The 24642-nt window shown below is 42.9% G+C and overlaps 1 protein-coding gene across 2 annotated transcripts in view; it reads left to right on the top strand.

Moving 5' to 3' along the window:
* The window catches only part of GTF2H2 (general transcription factor IIH subunit 2), a 71590-nt gene that overhangs the window by 10674 nt on the left and 36274 nt on the right, over window positions 1-24642 (top strand). For both annotated transcript variants that reach the window (XM_069750746.1, XM_069750754.1), the window contains exons 3-11: window positions 6930-7007; window positions 9283-9319; window positions 9414-9500; window positions 16785-16835; window positions 17836-17890; window positions 21149-21254; window positions 23118-23208; window positions 23381-23468; window positions 23968-24075. In XM_069750746.1, the coding sequence (XP_069606847.1) occupies window positions 6930-7007; window positions 9283-9319; window positions 9414-9500; window positions 16785-16835; window positions 17836-17890; window positions 21149-21254; window positions 23118-23208; window positions 23381-23468; window positions 23968-24075 (701 nt within the window). The remainder of the gene's footprint in view (window positions 1-6929; window positions 7008-9282; window positions 9320-9413; window positions 9501-16784; window positions 16836-17835; window positions 17891-21148; window positions 21255-23117; window positions 23209-23380; window positions 23469-23967; window positions 24076-24642) is intronic.

The following is a 24642-nucleotide window of genomic DNA, read 5'->3' as shown; positions in this document are numbered from 1 at the left end:
AAGGCTGCAGTGCTAACCACTGTGCCACCGTGCCGCCCGTAGGTAGACCTCAACTATGGGAGACAAACTGAGAAATAAAAATCCAGAAAATCACATTGTCTGTTTTTTTTATCATTTTATTTGCATTTTATGGTGGAAAATAAGTATTTGGTCAGAAACAAACAATCAAGATTTCTGGCTCTCACAGACCTGTAACTTCTTCTTTAAGAGTCTCCTCTTTCCTCCACTCATTACCTGTAGTAATGGCACCTGTTTAAACTTGTTATCAGTATAAAAAGACACCTGTGCACACCCTCAAACAGTCTGACTCCAAACTCCACTATGGTGAAGACCAAAGAGCTGTCAAAGGACACCAGAAACAAAATTGTAGCCCTGCACCAGGCTGGGAAGACTGAATCTGCAATAGTCAACCAGCTTGGAGTGAAGAAATCAACAGTGGGAGCAATAATTAGAAAATGGAAGACATACAAGACCACTGATAATCTCCCTCGATCTGGGGCTCCACGCAAAATCCCACCCCGTGGGGTCAGAATGATCACAAGAATGGTGAGCAAAAATCCCAGAACCACGCGGGGGGACCTAGTGAATGAACTGCAGAGAGCTGGGACCAATGTAACAAGGCCTACCATAAGTAACACACTACGCCACCATGGACTCAGATCCTGCAGTGCCAGACGTGTCCCACTGCTTAAGCCAGTACATGTCCGGGCCCGTCTGAAGTTTGCTAGAGAGCATTTGGATGATCCAGAGGAGTTTTGGGAGAATGTCCTATGGTCTGATGAAACCAAACTGGAACTGTTTGGTAGAAACACAACTTGTCGTGTTTGGAGGAAAAAGAATACTGAGTTGCATCCATCAAACACCATACCTACTGTAAAGCATGGTGGTGGAAACATCATGCTTTGGGGCTGTTTCTCTGCAAAGGGGCCAGGACGACTGATCCGGTACATGAAAGAATGAATGGGGCCATGTATCGTGAGATTTTGAGTGCAATCCTCCTTCCATCAGCAAGGGCATTGAAGATGAAACGTGGCTGGGTCTTTCAACATGACAATGATCCAAAGCACACCGCCAGGGCAACGAAGGAGTGGCTTCGTAAGAAGCATTTCAAGGTCCTGGAGTGGCCTAGCCAGTCTCCAGATCTCAACCCTATAGAAAACCTTTGGAGGGAGTTGAAAGTCCGTGTTGCCAAGCGAAAAGCCAAAAACATCACTGCTCTAGAGGAGATCTGCATGGAGGAATGGGCCAACATACCAACAACAGTGTGTGGCAACCTTGTGAAGACTTACAGAAAACGTTTGACCTCTGTCATTGCCAACAAAGGATATATTACAAAGTATTGAGATGAAATTTTGTTTCTGACCAAATACTTATTTTCCACCATAATATGCAAATAAAATGTTAAAAAAACAGACAATGTGATTTTCTGGATTTTTTTTTCTCAGTTTGTCTCCCATAGTTGAGGTCTACCTATGATGTAAATTACAGACGCCTCTCATCTTAAGTGGTGGAACTTGCACTATTGCTGACTGACTAAATACTTTTTTGCCCCACTGTATATACATAATAATAAAGTACAAAAAGAAGAAAAGGGAGAATACAAAGAAAATGTGTATAAAAAAAAACACAAACACCCATCACATAACGCTATATAAACTATATCAAATGTGATAACAAAATTTATACACCGCCACAATATTGCCCAATACCCACAAATGTCCAGAATCTCATAATTCAACAGCTGGTGGCAGAACTAATGCCATTGCACAACAGTCGCACTGGTATTAAATCGATGACCCAATCCTCGTTGATTCAAAGCAGACACGAAATTCAAAAGGAACTTCAATACCACGGATCATACCAAGATTAAGAAATCTACTATATAAAGCTGAATGTGTGTGTATGTGTGTGTGTGTATGTGTGTATGTCCGGGATTGGCATCTGCACCGTCGCAGCTACAGCCACAAAATTTTGCACAGTCACACGTCTGGACCCTGAGAGCGTCATAGGCTATGTTGTGAGGTGAAATATTAACCCCGCGTGTTCCAATTCACCAAACAATTTTGCCCCTATCTACATAATGGGGAAAAAAGTGAAAGGAAAAGTGCTGGAGGCGTCGCAGCTACAGAAACAAAATTTTGCACAGTCACACGTCTGGACCCTGAGAGCGTCATAGGCTACGTTGTGAGGTGAAATTTTAACCCCGCGCTTTACAATTCACCAAACAATTTTGCCCCTATCTACATAATGGGGAAAAAAGTGAAAGGAAAAGTGTTGGAGGCGTCACAGCTACAGAAACAAAATTTTGCACAGTCACACGTCTGGACCCTGAGAGCGTCATAGGCTATGTTGTGAGGTGAAATTTTAACCCCGCGCTTTCCAATTCACCAAACTATTTTTCCCCTATCTACATAATGGGGAAAAGTGAAAGGAAAAGTGTTGGAGGCAAATTGACAGCTGCCAGATGTGAACAAGGGGAACTTAAAGAATGAGAGCGATGGCGCAAAACAGTATATACCGATCAGTTGCTAAGGTGGGGCCCCGACATGGGATACTCACCACACGGGGATATGAACACACACACAAAATGCGCCACACACTACCACGTGCTTGAACACATATACCACCCTCAGCACACATTTCACCACACATAAGCCAACCTCGCCACATAAAAGTCGAAACACAAAAGTCGCCGCTCAAAACTCACCACGCGCAAAACTCGCCACATGCAAAAAATAGGCTCACGCAAAACTCGCCACAAGTGCAAAACTCGCCTCATGGAAAACTCGCCACACGCAAAACTTGCACATGCGGAAAAATTGCCACATGCACAAAATTTGCAACACATGCAAAAGTTGCCTCACACAAAACTTGCACATACTCAAAAGGCACCAGACATAAAACTCACCACGCGCAAAACTCGCCATGCGCAAAACTTGCTGCACACAACTTGCTACACTAACCTGTCACATGCAACTCGACACACAAAAAGTTGCTACACGCATGTTGCCACACAAAACTCAACACACACAACTTGACAAACGAAAGTCGCCCTAAAACACACACAAGTCTGGTATTAGCCTTCAAAAATAAAATTCTGATTAATAAGCAGACAAACTACAAGAGCAACAAATGTACCATATAGGAAATACGGCAGCTGTCAGTCACATGACCTGTCTATTATGTGTATGTGTGAGCTAATATATACTGCCAGGGGGAGGGCTTCCTGTTGGCTAGGGATTTATCAGGCTGCCAATTTATCTTACAAATACTGAGGTAAAAATACTGAGCAAATAACGTGTTAACGAGGTCTAATACAGGAGATCACACAGGTATATACTATATACAGGAGAGATGACACACAGGTACATACTATATAGAGGAGGAGATGACATACAGGTACATACTATATACAGGAGGAGATGACATACAGGTATATGCTAAATACAGGAGGAGATGACACACAGGTATATACTATATACAGGAGAGATGACACACAGATATATACTATATACAGGAGAGATGACACACAGGTACATACTATATACAGGAGGAGATGACATACAGGTATATACTATATACAGGAGGAGATGACACACAGGTATATACTATATACAGGAGCAGATTACCTACAGGTATATACTATATACAGGAGGAGATGACATACAGGTATATGCTATATATAGAAGATGACATACAGGTATATACTATATACAGGAGGAGATGACACACAGATATATACTATATACAGGGGAGATGACACACAGGTATATACTATATATAGAAGGAGATGACATACAGGTATATACTATATATAGGAGGAGATGACATACAGGTATATACTATATATAGGAGGAGATGACATACAGGTATATACTATATATAGGAGGAGATGACATACAGGTATATACTATATATAGGGGGAGATGACATACAGGTATATACTATATACAGGGGAGATGACACACAGCAGGTATATACTATATACAGGGGAGATGACATACAGGTATATACTATATACAGGAGATGACATACAGGTGTATACTATATATAAGGGAGATGACAAACATGTATATACTGAGGTGAAAATGAGAGGTGTGAGTGCAAAATGAGAGGAGTGAGGGAAAATAGTGTAGTGATCGGAAAATGACAGATGTGAGGTCGAAATGACAAGTGTTAGGCGGGAATGAGAGGAGTGAGGGAGAAAATGAGAGATGTGAGGGGGAAAATTAAAGATGTGATTGGGAAAATGAGAGGCGTAATGGGAAAATAAGAGAAGTGACGTGCTATAACTAACCACAGATATTTACTATTCCCAGGCAACGCCGGGCTCTTCAGCTAGTACTAAATAAAAGAAAAAGCATAATTAAAACCAGAATAAAACACGATAAAAACAAAGATTCAATACACAGAGCCACATGCTGATACGCAGCAGGCGGAGATCACAATAATGGGGCAAATTCTATATTTTCATTTAACCCATGTGGGTGGATAGTATGTAATGTCCAGATCCACGTGGTTTCCAGTTGGGCAAGGCATTTGGACAGACCCCCTCCCCTTATATTGATATTAAGCAGGTCAATCCCCCGCACCCACAACCCTGCAACATCACACCGATGGAATTCCTTAAAATGCCGGGGTAGAGTTTTAAGGGTGGCTACATCCGTACAGGCAGCCGCCACCTGTATGCCAAGAACGTGCTCCCTGACACAAACTCTAAGCTTCCTAGTTGTAAGGCCAACATATATCAGTCCACATGGGCACGTAGCATGGTATATAACATACCTTGTGGTACACGATATATGTTGTTTTATGAAAAAAAAATTTGGTACCATCTGAGGTAGAAAAAGAGGAGGAGCAACGTTCAATATTAGGACATGCGACGCATCTGCCGCACGGCATGCAGCCACCCCGTGTTGGAACATTATCGAGGAACGTAGGTACAGGCTGACCAATATAGTGGCTACAAGTAAGTCTGTCCCCCAAATTCCTTGCCCGACGGAAAGTGATAGAAGGACTGCTAGGGAGAAATTTCTTAATTATAGGGTCTGCTTGTAGAATAGGCCAAGCCCTCTCTATCGCAGATCGCACTCTAGCATGTTGAGTGGTATGATGTAATAAACCTGGCTTGGCCATTTGACGTAGGTCTACGAGTGGCAGTGTTATATAATAAATCATTACGGGCCGTGGACTTAGCCCGATGATATGCGCTTTTGATAACCCGTCTACTATATCTCCTGGACAGAAATCGTGCCGAAAACTCCCCTGCTTGGATTTCAAAATCATGGTCATTAGAGCAGATATGACGCAAACGGAGAAACTGTCCAACGGAAATGGCCTTAGTCACATGGCGTGGGTGACAAGATGTGGCATGGAGGAGGGTATTGGTGGCAGTCTCTTTATGAAAAATATCAGTCTGTAACGTACCCCCTCCATCCCTACAAATCGTAACATCCAAAAAATCAATTTTATCAGCATCCCACACCGGGGTAAGCCGTATATTGAGATCGGTGCTATTTAGGACAGATATGAATTGCAGAAGGTCGATGGGGGTGCCCTGCCAGACGAAGAAGATATCGTCAATATAGCGTGCCCATAAAAGGACACGCTCAATAAACCCCTGTTCGTCGGACAGGAAAAGGTCCCTCTCCCATAGACCTAGGAACGGATTAGTATAGAAGGGCGCAAAGGCCGCCCCCATGGCTGCTCTCTGTATCTGCAGGTAGAAAGACCCTTTGAACACAAAAAAATTGTGTGAACTCTAGAAGCTCCAGGATGAGGTCCCTCAACCGTGGTGGAAGTGTCCAAAAAGAATCGGGCAACTCTAATGCCGTCATGATGTCTAATGTTAGTATAGAGGGATTCCACATCAACTGAGGCCTATAGTGTATCACTCTCTAAACACAACCCATCGACCTTGCGCAATAAATCCCCAATGTCTGTGAGGAACGAGGGAAGACCAAGCACATTACAAAGATCATTACACCATAGAAAAATAAATATTATTAAAAAATAACTTTAGGTTGAATTATATCTCTGAATTCTACAGTAACATGTTCCCAACATGATCAATTTCCGATTTTTGCATTTTCATTTTTCCTCTCTCTGATTTAAGGCCCATAACTTTTTTTTTTTTTTTTTTTTTTTCCGTCCACAAAGACACATGGGGACTTGTTTTGTGTGGAATCAGTTTTAATGTTGGATAACTCCATTCTGTTTGCCACATGGCAATACCAAATTTATACAGTTTTTTATTATTTTAGTGGTGGAAAAAAATCAGAAATTTGTTAAAAAAAAAAAAAAACAAGCACAACAATAACAAAAAAAAAACTGTGTGCTGTTTTCTTTTTTCGGGCGATAGAGCTGTGTGAGGCCTTGTTTTTTGTGGGGTGCATCTTTAGTACTACAACCTTAGAATAGATTTTGATGATTTCTTACTGCACCTTTTTCTCAGCGTTGCGGCAACCAAAAAAAGGCAGTTCTGGCATTTAGAATTTTTCTTTTTTATGTATTCGAGCAAATGATGCATGATGGTAATATCTGGCATGGTGGCACAGAGGATAGCATCACTGCCTTCTTAATCTTGAATCCTGGGTGCTAATTGATCCTAAGGTTTTTGTAGAAATGTTTATTTTTCTGACCTTTCACCCAACCCCATGATATAATTCCCATATCACGTGTATATAAATTTCTGATGTTTGCTACTAGAATATTGGCCTGAAGAAAGGCACTGGTCCAGAGTTGAAACGTGTGACCTGTTTTATCCTGAATAAGCGTGTTTCTTCCATATTTCATTTTCTGCCTATGTTCATAAATCAGCAGCAACAATTTGTTACCCTTTTATTTTTTTAAACTATTTTAATTGCATGATTGGGTGTTATTGATTTGCTTTATCAGTTTGTTACAAAGTAGTTATTTGTCTGCTCAAGGGAGGTTCTCAAAGAAGATGAATCCGGATCCCTGAAGGCTACAATTGATGAGATCCTGTTTAAAGATAAAAGGAAAAGGTAATGGACACAAGATGCTTGTGTTGTCTATTATACAACCCCTATCCACATGTCCTATATGTTTTTGTATGTGTGACATGACAAGTATTGGATTGGGATGCCAAGTTCCCCCTTGTATGTAACTTTGACTCTGCGACCCACTGTTTAGCTATATTCAAATATTGCATTACCGCAGTCACAAATTTACCTCTGGTTCTATAGATTAATACACTGGGTAACCTGTTAAATGAATAATATACTAAATCAAGTGAATTGTGCCATCTACAGCGTAAACAGGAGGGTAGGGGGCACACTGCTGCCGCAGGGCCAACTGGGGGGATCCACCTGGTCCACTATGCCCCAATCCAGGCCTGGACATGACTATCGTACTTGTTCTTGAAACTTGCTGAATCTTCTTGCAGAAATTCAACGAGTGAGATTGCTTTTCCTTTGTGTCAATTTATGTAGTAATGTTACATTGAAGAGTTACTAAGTGCAGTTTTGCTTCTTTTTTTTTAAATTAATATACAATGTTTCTCCTTCGCCTCATTGGGGGTCACAGACCATGAGTGTATTCTGCTGCCACTAGGAGGCTGACACGAAGTTGAAACAAAAAGAGTTCGATCCCCTGCAGTATACCTCCTCCTGCTGGCTCTCAGCTAACCAGTTCTTGCTTAGTGTCCGTAGGAGGCACACAGATGGGTCTGCTATTCAGGTCCAAAACTCTTTATTATTTTACCTTTCAATTTTGACTCTTTACCTTTTTGATTTTTATTTTTTCGAATGGGGCGACGGTTACTTTCAAGGCTCCGATCTCCCCGAACCATCAACAGGCGAGCACAGGAGAGTGTCATCTCTCCGTATCCTCTCCTGCGACGTGGGATGCCACACCTGAGCTGTTTTTTTTGTTTTTTTTTCAGGGGCGATGGGTCTCTTAAAGGGCACCGATCTCCCTGCACCATCAACAGACGAGCACATGGAGTGTCGCCTCCATGTCCTCTTTTGCAGCCAGGCCTAATGCCGGACAACTAGCCCTGTCCACCCGGAGGCTTGAATTCCATGGATGTACAGAGGCCCCTCTCTTTGGCGTCCGAGCAGCCCCCACTGTCCCACCATTGTTAAAGCGGATGGTTCAAGGAGGCGGACGGTCCCTCTCCACCTCCCTATTAAAGGGATGATGGATTGAGGGTGATCCCTTTATCCCTGCACCATCCAAGACCATCAGCGGCAGCAAGGGGACTTCAGCACTTGCCGCTTACAGCTGGGTTACCTGCCACCCGGCAGCTTCTCCGGGTAAGTGCCGGGGCTGGAGGGCTCTGGAAAGGTGGTCTGGGCGATGCTGGCAAAGGGGGCTCATTCTGACAGCGAGGGCGCACTTCTGGATCCACTTTCTCCTTTTTTGTATCGGCCCTGGCCGGTGCCGAAAAATTTAGCCCACGGGTTCGGCCGCATCCCGAAAGCCGCGCCCGCACTATGGCGCACTAAGGCGGCTCCGCCCACTTTTCTGGCTCTTCTTGCCTGGGACTAGAGCACTCGCTTTTCTCATCCCCCCCTTCTCCCCCCCCCCCCCTTCTACCCCTGGTAATGCTCCCGCCGGCTGCGGAAATTTAGGCCCCTGCTTGGGCCTATTCATGGAAGTCACAAGGCTCCGCCCACTAACTGACATCACGGCTGTGGCTCCTCCCCCGAATTGGTGCCTGTCGCTCTATGCGAGACTTTACCGCCTCTACAACTCACAGTGGCCATCTTGGTCCACCCGGTTGGCTCACATAGGGGCGACGGCGTTGCATTAAAGGGGCACAACGACTGCAGAACCTGGCAAGCGTCTCTTAGCTCAAAAATATAGCGCTAATCCAATGCGGATTCCAGGAACATCAGTACCCAGGTAAGGAAGCACTGCTCTCTCCCCCTGCAGTTTCCCCCTGTAATATTTCCCATTGTTAAAGGTGCCATGACACCTTGTCTCGGTCCAAGCTCCCAAAGGGTCTAAGGAGACTATTAGTCCTATTTAATTTGCAAAGCAACGACCTCAAATGCGCCGCCCCAATCCCAGTGTACCTAGTTCCCCTGAGTGGTATTCATCACTGTAGCAATCCATGGCTTCGCTGGCCAAAGAGATTGAATACCTCTGGGATTCCTCTGTGGATCGGAGCATTAGGAGGTCTGATATTCAACTAGTGAGATTGCTTTTCCTTTGTGTCAATTTATGTAGTAATGTTACATTGAAGAGTTACTAAGTGCAGTTTTATTTATTTTTTTTATTAATAAGCAATGTTTTTTGTGTCTAATATCACAGAGTGTTTGAACATCATGGACAAGTTCGTTTAGGAATGGTAAGTTGGAGCTGTGGACTTTATTTCCAGAGGTTTACGTCTAAAACCTGTTGCCATGAGCTTTACATAAATAATAAGGCACAACTTTTTCTAGATGCGTCACATGTTTGTGATAATTGATGGATCCAGAACAATGGAAGATCAAGACCTGAAGCCCAACCGACTCACTTGCACCTTGAAAGTAAGCAATTATACCATCTGTTGTTTACTGTTTTGTTTTTTTGCATACAATTAATACATATTTTTTAAACAGTCCATTTCCTGGGAAAATGATATTTTAACCCCTTCCCGACCTTTGACGCCACGTAGGCGTCATGAAAGTCGGTGCCATTCCGACCCATGACGCCTATGCGGCGTCATGGAAAGATCGCGTCCCTGCAGATCGGGGGAAAGGGTTAACTCCCATTTCACCCGATCTGCAGGGACAGGGGGAGTGGTAGTTTAGCCCAGGGGGGGTGGCTTCACCCCCTCGTGGCTACGATCGCTCTGATTGGCTGTTGAAAGTGAAACTGCCAATCAGAGCGATTTGTAATATTTCACCCATTATAACGGGTGAAATATTACAATCCAGCCATGGCCGATGCTGAAATATCATCGGCCATGGCTGGAAATACTAGTGTGCCCCCACCCCACCCCTCCGATCGCCCCCCCACCCCCCCGATCTGGCCGGTACACTGCTCCGGCTCCCCTCCGTCCAGTGCTCCGCTCCCCCCATGCTCGTGTCCGCTCCCCCCGTGCTCCAATCACCCCCCCGTGCTCCAATCACCCCCCCTGCACTCCGATCCACCCCCCCCCGTGCTCCGTTCCACCCCCCCGTGCTCCATTCCAGCCCCCCCGTGCTCCGTTCCACGCCCCCCGCGCTCCGTTCCACCCCTCCCGCGCTCCGATTCCCCCCCCCCGTGCTCCGATCCCCCCCCCGTGGTCCCCCCCCACCCTATCATACTTACCGATCCAGCCGTGGTCCCGTCCGTCTTCTCCCGGGCGCCGCCATCTTCCAAAATGGCGGGCGCATGCGCAGTGCGCCCGCCGAATCTGCCGGCCGGCAGATTCGTTCCAAAGTGCATTTTGATCACTGAGATAGATTATATCTCAGTGATCAAAATAAAAAAAATAATAAATGACCCCCCCCCTTTGTCACCCCCATAGGTAGGGACAATAAAAAAAATAAAGAATTTTTTTTTTTCCACTAATGTTAGAATAGGGTTAGGGTTAGGGTTAGGGTTAGGGGTAGGGTTAGGGTTAAGGTTAGGGCTAGGGGTAGGGTTAGGGGTAGGGTTAGGGGTAGGGTTAGGGGTAGGGTTAGGGTTAGGGCTAGGGTTAGGGTTAGGAATGTGCACACGTATTCTGGTCCTCTGCGGATTTTTCCGCTGCGGATTTGATAAATCCGCAGTGCTAAACCGCTGCGGATTTATGGCGGATTTACCGCGTTTTTTTCTGCGCATTTCACTGCGGTTTTACAATTGCGATTTTTCTATTGGAGCAGTTGTAAAACCGCTGCGGAATCCGCACAAAGAAGTGACATGCTGCGGAATGTAAACCGCTGCGTTTCCGTGCAGTTTTTCCGCAGCATGTGTGCAGCGATTTTTGTTTCCCATAGGTTTACATTGAACTGTACACTCATGGGAAACTGCTGCGGATCCGCAGCGTGTGCACATACCTTTAGAATTAGGCTATGTGCACATGGTGCGGATTTGGCTGAGGATTCGTAGCAGTTTTCCATCACGTTTACAGTACCATGTAAACATATGAAAAACCAAATCCGCTGTGCCCATGGTGCGGAAAATACCGCGCGGGAACGCTGCGTTGTATTTTCCGCAGCATGTCAATTCTTTGTGCGGATTCCGCAGCGTTTTACACCTGTTCCTCAATAGGAATCCGCAGGTGAAATCCGCACAAAAAACACTGGAAATCCGCGGAAAATCCGCAGGTAAAACACAGTGCCTTTTACCCGCAGATTTTTCAAAAATGGTGCGGAAATATCTCACACGAATCCGCAACGTGGGCACATAGCCTTAGGGTTAGGGTTGGAATTAGGGTTGTGGTTAGGGTTAGGGGTGTGTTGGGGTTAGTGTTGTGGTTAGGGGTGTGTTGGGGTTAGGGTTGTGATTAGGATTATGGCTACAGTTGGGATTAGGGTTAGGGGTGTGTTGGGGTTAGTGTTGGAGGTAGAATTGAGGGGTTACCACTGTTTAGGCACATCAGGGGTCTCCAAACGCAACATGGCGCCACCATTGATTCCAGCCAATCTCGTATTCAAAAAGTCAAATGGTGCTCCCTCACTTCCGAGCCCTGACGTGTGCCCAAACAGTGGTTTACCCCCACATATGGGGTACCAGCATACTCAGGACAAACTGCGCAACAATTACTGGGGTCCAATTTCTCCTGTTACCCTTGTGAATCTAAAAAAATGCTTGCTAAAACATAATTTTTGAGGAAAGAAAAATGATTTTTTATTTTCACGGCTCTGCGTTGTAAACGTCTGTGAAGCACTTGGGGGTTCAAAGTGCTCACCACATATCTAGATAAGTTCCTTGGGGGGTCTAGTTTCTAAAATGGGGTCGCTTGTGGGGGGTCTCTACTGTTTAGGCACACCAGGGGCTCTGCAAACGCAACGTGACACCCGCAGACCATTCCATCAAAGTCTGCATTTCAAAAGTCACTACTTCCCTTCTGAGCCCCGACGTGTGCCCAAACAGTGGTTTACCCCCACATATGGGGTATCAGCGTACTCAGGAGAAACTGGACAACAACTTTTGGGGTCCAATTTCTCCTGTAACCCTTGGGAAAATAAAAAATTCTGGGCTAAATAATTATTTTTGAGGAAAGAAAACGTATTTATTATTTTCACGGCTCTGCATTATAAACTTCTATGAAGCACTTGGGGGTTCAAAGTGCTCACCACACATCTAGATAAGTTCCTTTCAGGGTCTAGTTTCCAAAATGGGGTCACTTGTGGGGGGTTTCTACTGTTTAGGCACATCAGGGGCTCTGCAAACGCAACGTGACGCCCGCAGAGCATTCCATCAAAGTCTGCATTTCAAAACGTCACTACTTCAATTCCAAGCCCCGGCATGTGCCCAAACAGTAGTTTACCCCCACATATGGGGTATCACCGTACTCAGGAGAAACTGGACAACAACTTTTGGGGTCAAATTTCTCCTGTTACCCTTGGGAAAATTAAAAAATTGCAGGCTAAAAGATCATTTTTGAGAAAATAATTTTTTTTTTTATTTTCATGGCTCTGCGTTATAAACTTCTGTGAAGCACTTGGGGGTTCAAAGTCCTCACCACACATCTAGATTAGTTCCTTTGGGGGTCTAGTTTCCAAAATGGTGTCATTTCTGGGGGATCTCCAATGTTTAAGCACACAGGGGCTCTCCAAACGTGACATGGTGTCCGCTAATGATTGGAGCTAATTTTCCATTTAAAAAGCCAAATGGCGTGCCATCCCTTCCGAGCCCTGCCGTGCGCCCAAACAGTGGTTTACCCCCACATATGGGGTATCAGCGTACTCAGGACAAACTGGACAACAATATTTGGGGTCCAATTTCTCCCATTATCCTTGGCAAAATAGGAAATTCCAGGCTAAAAAATCATTTTTGAGGAAAGAAAAATTATTTTTTATTTTCATGGCTCTGCGTTATAAACTTCTGTGAAGCACCTGGGGGTTTAAAGTGCTCAATATGCATCTAGATAAGTTCCTTGGGGGGTCTAGTTTCCAAAATGGGGTCACTTGTGGGGGAGCTCCAATGTTTAGGCACACAGGGGGCTCTCCAAACGCGACATGGTGTCCGCTAACAATTGGAGCTAATTTTCCATTCAAAAAGTCAAATGGCGCGCCTTCCCTTCCGAGCCCTGCCGTGTGCCCAAACAGTGGTTTACCCCCACATATGAGGTATCGGCGTACTCGGGAGAAATTGCCCAACAAATTTTATGATCCATTTTATCCTACTGCCCATGTGAAAATGAAAAAATTGAGGCGAAAATAATTTTTTTGTGAAAAAAAAGTACTTTTTCATTTTTACAGATCAATTTGTGAAGCACCTGAGGGTTTAAAGTGCTCACTAGGCATCTAAATAAGTTCCTTGGGGGGTCTAGTTTCCAAAATGGGGTCACTTGTGGGGGAGCGCCAATGTTTAGGCACACAGGAGCTATCCAAACGCGACATGGTGTCCGCTAACGATGGAAATAATTTTTCATTCAAAAAGTCAAATGGCGCTCCTTCCCTTCCGAGCCTTACCATGTGCCCAAACAGTGGTTTACCCCCACATGTGAGGTATTGGTGTACTCAGGAGAAATTGCCCAACACATTTTAGGATCCATTTTATCCTGTTGCCCATGTGAAAATGAAAAAATTGAGGCTAAAAGAATTTTTTTGTGAAAAAAAAGTACTTTTTCATTTTTACGGATCAATTTGTGAAGCACCTGGGGGTTCAAAGTGCTCACTATGCATCTAGATAAGTTCCTTGGGGCGTCTAGTTTCCAAAATGGGGTCACTTGTGGGGGAGCTCCAATTTTTAGGCACACGGGGGCTCTCCAAACGTGACATGGTGTCCGCTAAAGAGTGGAGCCAATTTTTGATTCAAAAAGTCAAATGGCGCTCCTTCCCTTCCAAGCCCTGCCGTGCGCCCAAACAGTGGTTTACCCCCACATATGAGGTATCAGCGTACTCAGGACAAATTGGACAACAACTTTCGTGGTTCAGTTTCTCCTTTTACCATTGGGAAAATAAAAAATTGTTGCTAAAAGATAATTTTTGTGACTAAAAAGTTAAATGTTCATTTTTTCCTTCCATGTTGCTTCTGCTGCTGTGAAGCACCTGAAGGGTTAATAAACTTCTTGAATGTGGTTTTGAGTACCTTGAGGGGTGCAGTTTTTAGAATGGTGTCACTTTTGGGTATTTTCAGCCATATAGACCCCTCAAACTGACTTCAAATGTGAGGTGGTCCCTAAAAAAAATGGTTTTGTAAATTTCGTTGTAAAAATGACAAATCGCTGGTCAAATTTTAACCCTTATAACTTCCTAACAAAAAAAAATTTTGTTTCCAAAATTGTGCTGATGTAAAGTAAACATGTGGGAAATGTTATTTATTAACTATTTTGTGTCACATATCTCTCTGGTTTAACAGAATAAAAATTCAAAATGTGAAAATTGCGAAATTTTCAAAATTTTCGCCAAATTTCCGTGTTTATCACAAATAAATGCAGAATTTATTGACCTAAATTTACCACTAACATGAAGCCCAATATGTCACGAAAAAACAGTCTGAGAACCGCTAGGATCCGTTGAAGCGTTCCTGAGTTATTACCTCATAAAGGGACACTGGTCAGAATTGCAAAAAACGGCAAGGTCTTTAAGGTCAAAATAGGCTGGGTCTTGAAGGGGTTAAATCAAATTTGTAGGGAAAAATGTGATTTTTCTTTTGTTTTTATTTTCTACATAAATCCTTCTTAAAAATATACATTCTTGTAATCTTGCAGGCGTTACCAAGGGGGTTATCACATAGTCATTATAGTCTCACCTACTGACGGTGTGACTGGTCTTTTGTGCTGCTGGTGACGAGATAGGCTGGTCCATATGATACATCATCAACAGAAGAGCTCTTTGTTGTGGAGGAAGGATATTTTAAACACATCCCCTTGTCATTAAGGGTTAGGGCAGTGCTCATGCTTCCCTGTAGGCAATGATAGCATTGTCTGCTATTCTCCCATTGTCTCCTATTATTTACAGCTGCACATAAAGCGCACACATTCTACTGTCTGCTGGGAGCCACTTGGGTAATCATTTTAGTATGGCTGTTGTAACGAATGGAAACGGAGGCACAGATGTTGCAGTGTACATTCGTTTATTGCAATTTTGTGGAACCACAGGACCACTGTCCAGGGGGCTCCGAAGGGGGCGTGACTATGCGAGCCCCAGACACCTGTAGTAAGACCCCTCAGAGTCGGATTGGAATGCCTGAGGGACGCAGGTGCTACTTTCAATTTGACCCCGGACACGTGGAAGCTGACCCAGTGGAACAGGTGGACTGGCAGGTATTGCGGGTAACAAAGCACTCGGTTGACGGCAGGCAGAAGAGTCAGGTAGCGGCCTGGAGCGGGTAAGAACTGATGCAGGAAGTTCAGGTAACTAGGAGGTGTAGGGAGGTAAGGCTGACACACTGAGGAGACAAACGGAGTTAGCAAGATACTGGCAGAAGACTGACACAAAGGTACGGCGAACCAGGGAATAGCAACAGGAAGCAATTGTTGCTCAGGCACCTTCCTAAGGGCAGAGGTACCTGAAATAGTACGAGACACTCAGCCATTGGCTGAAAGCTATTTTGAAAAGAGACCGGGAGTGCGTGCGCACCCTTAGAGATGTGCCCAGAGACCTGCAGGGTGCGCGCAGAGTCCAGGAAGCAGAGGCAGACAGCGTGGGACATGGGACGGGAGCCACAGGAGACCGGCGTCCCCGAGGCCACAGGGGAGGACCGGGTAGCAGAACGGGACAGCGGCGCTACAGCTGTCTGGTTTTCCATGCACCTCTGGGCAGTATAAAAGAGATATCAGGTTTGAATGCACACATAACAACATGATTATTCTCTTTCCCTATTTTTTATCTTTATGGCCATGAAATTTTTTTTTTTTTGCACCAGTTTGTGGCAAATATATTAAAAGCAGTAATGTTTTGGTTTAATTTTCCATGTCTGTGTCATATAAATAATATCTTTATTCTGTGAGTCTGTACAAAAATGACACTGACAAATTTCTGCTTTGTTTTTTTGTAGCAGTGGGGAACATTGATGGGCAGACAGTGAGGAGCTTTAGCTGCAATGCTTTGGTCACTATTGATAGGATCAGTGCTGTCTGTGGTACCAGCTGCTTTGACAGTGACAGCTGTACTATACGTCAGACCCTTGCAGAGGATGCTGCAGGCACAGCATCTGTGGCTTCCATGTCGATGTGCCATGTTTTGGACCGTCCTTTAAACTCTTTGTCAGTTTTCAATTTGATTAAAGATTCCCCACTTAGAGACTCTTGGTATCTAAGTGGGGAATCGGAGTGACACAATTCCACTCTGTTGCTCATACTCACAAGCTGTACGTGAAAGAAAAAGGGAAATGATTAATAAATCACAACGAAAAGGTAGAGACTTGTCTGAAAGCATACCCATGTCTGCCCCCTTTGGACTGGCAATAACTGATAAGCTCCTTGCCGCTTGGTGGGTGAAGCCTTCTAGTGAGGCATTAGCCTTTTTTTCTGCCTAGTTGCAGTAGCATACACCCATTGTTTCCTGTGTCCCCCAATGAGGTCTTTGAGAAAAAGATTTTACAGTGAGTACACAAAATATTCTTTTTGTTCATAGATTCCTGTTACATTTTCCTTGTTTATAACTGTATTATTCACAGTGTGCAAAATTCATTGTATTAGTTTAACATTCATTAATTACAAGTAATCACATTTTCTTTTTCTATGTTTTTAGTTGCTGGAGTATTTTGTGGATGAATACTTTGATCAAAACCCTATAAGTCAGGTACAGAGCGTACAATGATATTTTACAATTTGTTACTTGCACCTTTGTCAGAAGCCTTCTGAAGTCCTGGAAGCACCACTCCAGCATTTTTTTTTTATTGCAGTGCTGAACTGGTGCTATTAACGTAAGATCCATGCTCCTAATATTATACCCATTGCCCTCCGACTTAAGCCACTTCCGGTCATTCAGAAGTTACTTCTCAAAAGATGGAAGTCAGAAGATACGGTCACAAGCTCTCAATGCAAGTGTATAATAGCCAGAATGAGGCTCTCATAGACTTGCATTGAAAAATGACCTCCGGCTCACTCCAGCTGGTCGCAAACTGCTGGAGACTGACTGTAGCGGTGCTGATAACAGCAGACTCTGGATGCTAAGTATAAGGCTAAGTACAGGGGTATTACGTTAGTAGCACCACTCCAGCGCTGCAATAAAACTAGAGTGGTGCTGGAGCTGGAGTGGTGCTTTACATTATTCAAATTAGCAGGAAAATTAGCAAGTTTGCAGTTGACGAGAGGAATGATTTCTGCAGGAACAAAACACTTCCTGCTTCTACATGGAGCTAAGAAAAGAAGAATTCACTGTGTAGAAAGGCAAAATGAGCAATTAAAGTACACAGTGCTATGTAATACGATGACTGTGATATATTTAGACGATACAAATTTTGATAGGACTGCTTTTTTTTTTAGTTTGCTGGTACAGCAGAGCAGTCTTTGCATTTTCTGTGTGCTTTAACTTTCTCTTGGATTATGCGGTGGATTTTGTCTCCAATATCATATTTACTAGGTGATTTATTTTCTGCATTGTCTGTTTAATCCAACATCTTGTTACAGGTCAAAACTTTATTCGCTTTATTAATTTATTACTTGATATTATGATTAGCAGTGGTTCTATGACAGCCAGTTTGATCCACTATGAAAATGTAAAGTAATCTGTGGTAAAAGCTATATAAGCTTTATGCACATTAAGTTTTTTTTCAATCTTTTTACACTTTTTAATTTAGATTGGGCTCCTTATCACAAGAAATAAAAGGGCTGAGAAGCTGACAGAGCTTGCTGGTAAGATCTGCATTTTTTCTGTTGGATTATTAGAATGTGTTTTGTTATGACTCTTAGCCCAACAATTCTCTGCCTTGCCAAAAAGGCCCTCTCTCACTAGCCGGGCTGTGGAGTCGGAGTCCATTTTGGTGGATTCGGTATCAAATGGACCAGCTCCTAAAATATATAATAAGTTGGGTGCAGTAGTACAATGCAGGATGTGTTATGAATTTGGTAAATTTATGAAATGTCCTATGAATGTCTGTTCTATTCTTGATCTAAGGATCTCAGATTTTAGTTGAGATGAATCTGTGCTGCACTTTTTGGATATACTCAGTGGTGAGGCATGAGGCAGTGCTGTGGAGTAGGAGTTGAGATAAATCTGTGCTACACTTTTTGTACATGCTCAGTAGTGAGGCCGGGCTGTGGAGTAGGAGTTGAGATGAATCTGTGCTGCACTTTTTGTACATGCTCAGTAGTGAGGCAGTGCTGTAGAGTCGAAGTTGAGATAAATCTGTGCTACACTTTATATACATGCTCAGTAGTGAGGCCGGGCTGTGGAGTAGGAGTTCAGATGAATCTGTGCTGCACTTTTTGTACATGCTCAGTTGTGAGATAGCATGGTGGAGTAGGAGTTGAGATGAATCTGTGCTGCACTTTTTGTACATGCTCAGTTGTGAGATAGCATGGTGGTGTCAGAGTTGAGATGAATCTGTGCTGCACTTTTTGTACATGCTCAGTTGTGAGATAGCATGGTGGTGTCGGAGGTTTCGACCTGTTGTCTGTTCCGTTTGCACAACAGCAGGAGAAATCGATTCACAATCAGTGTTGCTTCATAACTGGACAGGTTGATTTCACCGAAGTATGATTGACTTGGAGTAGGGCGGCACGGTGGCGCAGTGGTTAGCACAGCAGCCTTGCAGCGCTGGAGTCCTGGGTTCGAACCCCACCAAGGACAACATCTGCAAAGAGTTTGTATGTTCTCTCCGTGTTTGCGTGGGTTTCCTCCGGGCACTCCGGTTTCCTCCCACATTCCAAAGACATACTGATAGGGAATTTAGATTGTGAGCCCCATCGGGGACAGTGATGATAATGTGTGCAAAAAATGTAAAGCGCTGCGGAATATGTTAGCGCTATATAAAAATAAAGATTATTATTATTATTATTATTATTATTGGAGTTACATTGTGTTGCTTGTGTCCCCTCTATTTTTTTGAGCACTGTATAATGACAATCCAATTTAGCTCCACAAGTGATTATCAAATAAGCCAGCTGTCATTATTGCTCGACTCTGCACTCCAAAAGCCCACACATCTTCTCGTGAGAGCAAAATTTCCCTTCCTGAAGAAATGGAGATTTGAGCATCAACAGCAGCTACTCCTTCTGCTGATATCTTTATGCCTCTTACATCTGCAGCATTTCTTCAAAATTCTTATTAGGGGATTTTTACATTATAGGGGATAATGGGTCAGTTAAGAAATGAAGGGAAAGAAAGGTAACCAAACAAAGGAAAGGAGGAAAGGGGTTAGGGAGGAAGAGGAGAGAAGGGAAATGAAGATGATCTTATCAGAGTATCATAGTTGCACTCTGCCACATTTCATTTCTACTTTATTTTAAATGGTGATACTCAATTACCCCCCCTCATCCTGATCTACTCGCACCTACAGGTGACTTTTCCCTTCAGTAGAATGAGTTATGTTCGCTATTATCTTCGCTTCAGATGTCCTGTACTTGGAGTCCTTTGTTGTTGTTGTTGTTATCATTATTATTATTCTGATTATAAATGTAATTATAATTGCCATTAATTTTCATTTGAACTTCTTCGTCACCTCCTATAATAAGCGCTCTGTGAAAGGAAGGTATATGGTCTGTCCACTACTGGACGACCCTTGCTTAATCACTTCAGACGCCCCATATACAATAAAAACAATCACAACCCGCATCCTACAGCTGCACCATTCCTGCAGTGATTTAGTAGAGCTTGGCCAGTAGTAGCCCTTGAACTACATGTTTGTACTTGATGTAGCTGCTACAGTACCCTACTGTATGTCTTATCATTTTATGTTAGAAAAAGTAATAAAAAGAAATTCAGCAAACAAAAATTAATGAATAAATTGACAACTGGGTGTTACTAAATAAGGACGTGTCTGTACACACTCGCTGCAGCTACTGAAAACACTTGCAGCCAAGTTTCCATGCACATTACCAATGGGCTGTCTCAACAACCTAATATAATAGCATTAGGGGACAGAGACACACACACACGCACACAAACACATATTTAGCTATATCAGGTCTTCTGCACAGATTTTCCGTTTATTTTTTTTTGGTGTTTTCCCATGTGGTATGGTGTTCTCCACCTTAGCGAGGACATACAGTACAGACCAAAAGTTTGGACACACCTTCTCATTTAAAGACTTTTCTGTAATGCCAAGAGTGTGCAAAGCAGTCATAAAAGCAAAAGGTGGCTACTTTGAAGAACCTAGAATATAAGACATAATTTCAGTTGTTTCACACTTTTTTGTTAAGTATATAATTCCACATGTGTTAATTCATAGTTTTGATTCAGTGTGAATTTACAATTTTCATAGTCATGAAAATACAGAAAAATCTTTAAATGAGAAGGTGTGTTCAAACTTTAAGTCTGTACTGTATAGTGCACTCACAGTAGTATACCTCACTGCAGATGCCATTTTTGCCTGTCCACAATCCCGATGGCTGCTGTCCCAGTGGAGTGCCAGTGTCCCCACAAATGAAAAAGGCTACAAAAAGGATGACCTTGCAGGCATCTGATGAAATCGGAAAGGAGAGTACATTGAGATTGAGAATAATAAGTGTGATTTCTACAACAACATAGAGGAGGTTCTTTACTGTAAGAGCAGTAAAGACTATGGAACTCTGTCAGAAGAAGATGGCAAATTCTGTAAGAGTTAAAAAGAGGCATGGATGAGCTTTTTTCCATATATTTAATTTGCTAGATTATTGAATACAGGTGGTTGTTCCAGAGATGTATTCTCATTGCCATTTTTGGAGTTTAGAAGAGAGGGGTTTTTTTGTCCTTAGATGAGTAAAATTGTATTTAGATTTCTAGGGTTTTTTGTGTACCTTTTGGATCAACATTAGAGGACAGTAGGATTATGGACAGGAATGGATGGACATTTTTCTCATTGCTGTAACTATGAATTGTTATCTGCCCTCTATTATCCACACTTTAAGATTATATTCAGACAGTGGACTTATTGAAAGCACTTCTTATTAATAATCTTTTTATTTCACCAGGTAACCCCAGGCAGCACATAACTGCGTTGAAGAAGGCAGTAGACATGACCTGCAGTGGAGAGCCTTCTCTCTACAATTCTCTCAACCTTGCGCTGCAGACACTAAAGTCAGTACCTGTTTGGGAATCCGTTTTGTATTTATGTACTGTAACATCAGCAACAAATCTGTAGGAATAATTCTTTATCTCGACAATCTGACGTTCCTTATTGCCAAACTTTTTCCATTGGAGTTAGATTTCTATGGGACCATTATAATTTCATGGGACCATTTATAATTTAAATTTTAGCAAAAACGGTCAGTAAAAATGTTTTTATTTTTTGTTTAGTCCTGTCTGTGTTTTTATCCTCTGATATTTTATTTTAATAAATAATATAATAAAACAAAAAGTTGAAGCGCACTGAACTATAATGGTATATACTCACGCATCTAATTTTAACCACATATTACTCTAAAGGTAACGTCACACTCAGCAACTTTCCAACGATCACGACTAGCGATACGACCTGGCCGTGATCGTTGGAAAGTCCTTGTGTGGTCGCTGGGGAGCTGTCACACAGACAGCTCTCCAGCGACCAACGATGCCGAAGTCCCCGGGTAACCAGGGTATACATCGGGTTACTAAGTGCACTCCTCCTGCATCCTGTGTAAGCGCCGGCCGTAAAGCAGAGCGGTGACGTCACCGCTGTGCTCTGCTTTACGGCCGGCCGGCGCTGACACAGGATGCAGGAGGAGTGCAGGGAAGCGGATGCCGGGGGACGTGACAGACACCGGAATGTAAGTATGTAGTTTTTTTTTTTTTTTTTTTTTTTACATTTACAATGGTAACTAGGGTAAATATCGGGTTACTAAGCGCGGACCTGCACTTAGTAACCCGATATTTACCCTGGTTACCAGTGAAGACATAGCTGGATCAGCGTCACACACGCCGATTCAGCGATGTCAGCAGGTGATCCAGCGACGAAATAAAGTTCTGGCCTTCTAGCTCCGACCAGCGATCTCCCAGCAGGATCCTGATCGCTGCTGCGTGTCAAACACAACTATATCGCTATCCAGGACGCTGCAACGTCACGGATCGCTATCGTTATCGTTGTAATGTTGTTCAGTGTGAAGGTACCTTTAAACAACACTGCAAAGTAAGAAGCTTCACAACATCACGCCCATGCGGGATTGGGGAGCCGGTCTGTCAGACACAGCCAGACTCCCCTTAGAGAATTCAGAGCCAGTTTACCATCTTTGCCTTGTTGATCACTGTTTACACAACACTGAATAAGCACTATGTAAACAAAATAAGAAGCCCTGATAGCGCTTTCTCCTCCTTTCCTGGAGATTGTGTGATCACTGGGTGTCAGGAAGATGCAGGAGCTGCTGGTTACTAACAGGCCCAGATCATCTCTGTGCAGCCAGGAAGCTGAATTGGCTCTGTAACTGGGGCTTATGTATCCGCCCCAGACATAGGGGAGATCACCAGTATAACAATTACGGTAAGTTAAATGTTGAAATGGTTCCCAAATGTTTTTTATGACTTAATCGGGGCCTAATATCTGAAATAAATGAAAAAAGAAACAAAACAAGCAATATAAAAAAAAGCCACTGACAGTCCAAATGACTGTTTTTGCTTTGCCCCTTTTGCAATAAAACCTATGTCCAATACTACTCACAGAAAAGAGAACGCAATTTAAAATCTCTGATGGTTCTTTTAAAAAAAAAAAGTCAGATATGTTAAAATAGACAGATTTCTTTTTTTTTTTCTTTACATATTCACCCCCCCCCCCCAATATGAGGAAAAAGAAATAGTATTTAACAACATAACAGTTAGACTCAATGAATGTCATGAGAACAAAGGAAGAAATAACTATTGGAGGCTAATACTGATTTTGTGTAACATTTCGTGCCTATCGTGAGAACTATTGAAGTTGTGCAAAAGTAGAAATATTCAATGATGATAATTCTGGAAAATATCCTTATGCAGACACATGCCGGGACACACGAGCCGTGAAATCTTGGTGATTTTTAGCAGTCTGACAACATGTGATCCCTCCAATATATATGATATTATAAAGGTAAGTGACGTGAGTTATATCCTATCATATATGCGTAATACAATCTACTTAATTCTGGTTTGGAAGTCACAAAGAAATGTTGTCCAATGTTTATATTTGTTACTTTCTAGAGAGAAAGATTCGTTAGGTAAAATGTGAAATTTGACTTACATTTTATTTATTTTCCTGGCAGTCCCTGAAGGCTAGCAAAATCAGGGTGTCCGTTATAGGGCTTTCTGCGGAGGTGCGAGTCTGCACGGTGCTCACTCGGGAGACCGGAGGTGAGACATGATTTATTTTTTATTTTTTCCTTGATCTTATGGACTTTTTTCTTTTACTTGAATTTATTTTTGGAAATAATAATGCTAATAATGTAAAAATGTAAGCTTAAACTGAAAGCATAACTAAGGGTTTGTTAAGCCTACCCAAAACCACAGCTATAATCACGTGCCAATCCTGTGAAAACCGACAGTGTATTTTTGCCAGAGTGAAAATCATCATAGTTGACATGTTCCCAAAAAGAGTTATTTTGTACAGATACCAGGGCAGCCGATTTCTCAGTCAATTCCCTTGCAGAACTGATTTAATCGGAAATTGTCATATATTAGACACATCAGAATTGTACTGGACTAGTGATATTTGTGCGCAATATTAAAATTACATTATTTTTTTTTTAATTACGATTTGTAGTGATGTCATAATTTTTTACAATGCTTACACTGTGGATAATAATAGGGGTAATCTGCAGCTGTATAAGGTTTTTTATGGTTTGTTTACCAGGAGCGTATCATGTCATTTTGGATGAGAGTCACTATAAAGAACTCCTGCTGCACCATGTCTGTCCTCCTCCAGCAAGTACTAGCTCCGAGTGCTCCCTTATACGCATGGGTATGTGTCTACTAATACTTCCATTGTCATATACCAGTGGCATGAAATTATTCATGAAATTCACTAGTATTCAACTTATTCGCTCTTCCATCCTCCTTGTGTAGAAAACAGCCCTTAAAGTGTATTGTAAGAACCAAGAAGCGTACATTCTCTACAACTCAGGCCCTGTTCACATCACGTCCGAGCTCTGCATTTGGTGTACACCAGGGGTGTCAAACTGCATTCCTCAAGGGCCGCAAACAGGTCATGTTTTCAGGATTTCCTTGTACTGCACAGGTGATAATTTAATCACCTACACACATAATGATTACAGCACCTTGTGCAAAGCTAAAGAAATCTTGAAAACACTCATGGTTTGCGGCCCTCGAGGAATGCAGTTTGACACCCCTGGTGTACATTGATAATATTGAGGGGAGAATCCGGTCTGTAGAATGTGAGCAGATCCTTTTGTTCGCCAGGTAGATAAGCTGCTGCCATAGGATTGTGGTAGCGAATCGCTCATATAAAACGTGTCTTTGTGCGTGGGGGAGTCAGTAGTCGCTCATCCGACAGCTATCTGATGTGTGG

Source organism: Ranitomeya imitator, chromosome 1 (assembly GCF_032444005.1).
Source record: "Ranitomeya imitator isolate aRanImi1 chromosome 1, aRanImi1.pri, whole genome shotgun sequence".
Taxonomy (NCBI): Eukaryota; Metazoa; Chordata; class Amphibia; order Anura; family Dendrobatidae; genus Ranitomeya; species Ranitomeya imitator.
This window is presented reverse-complemented; position numbering and strand designations above follow the sequence as displayed.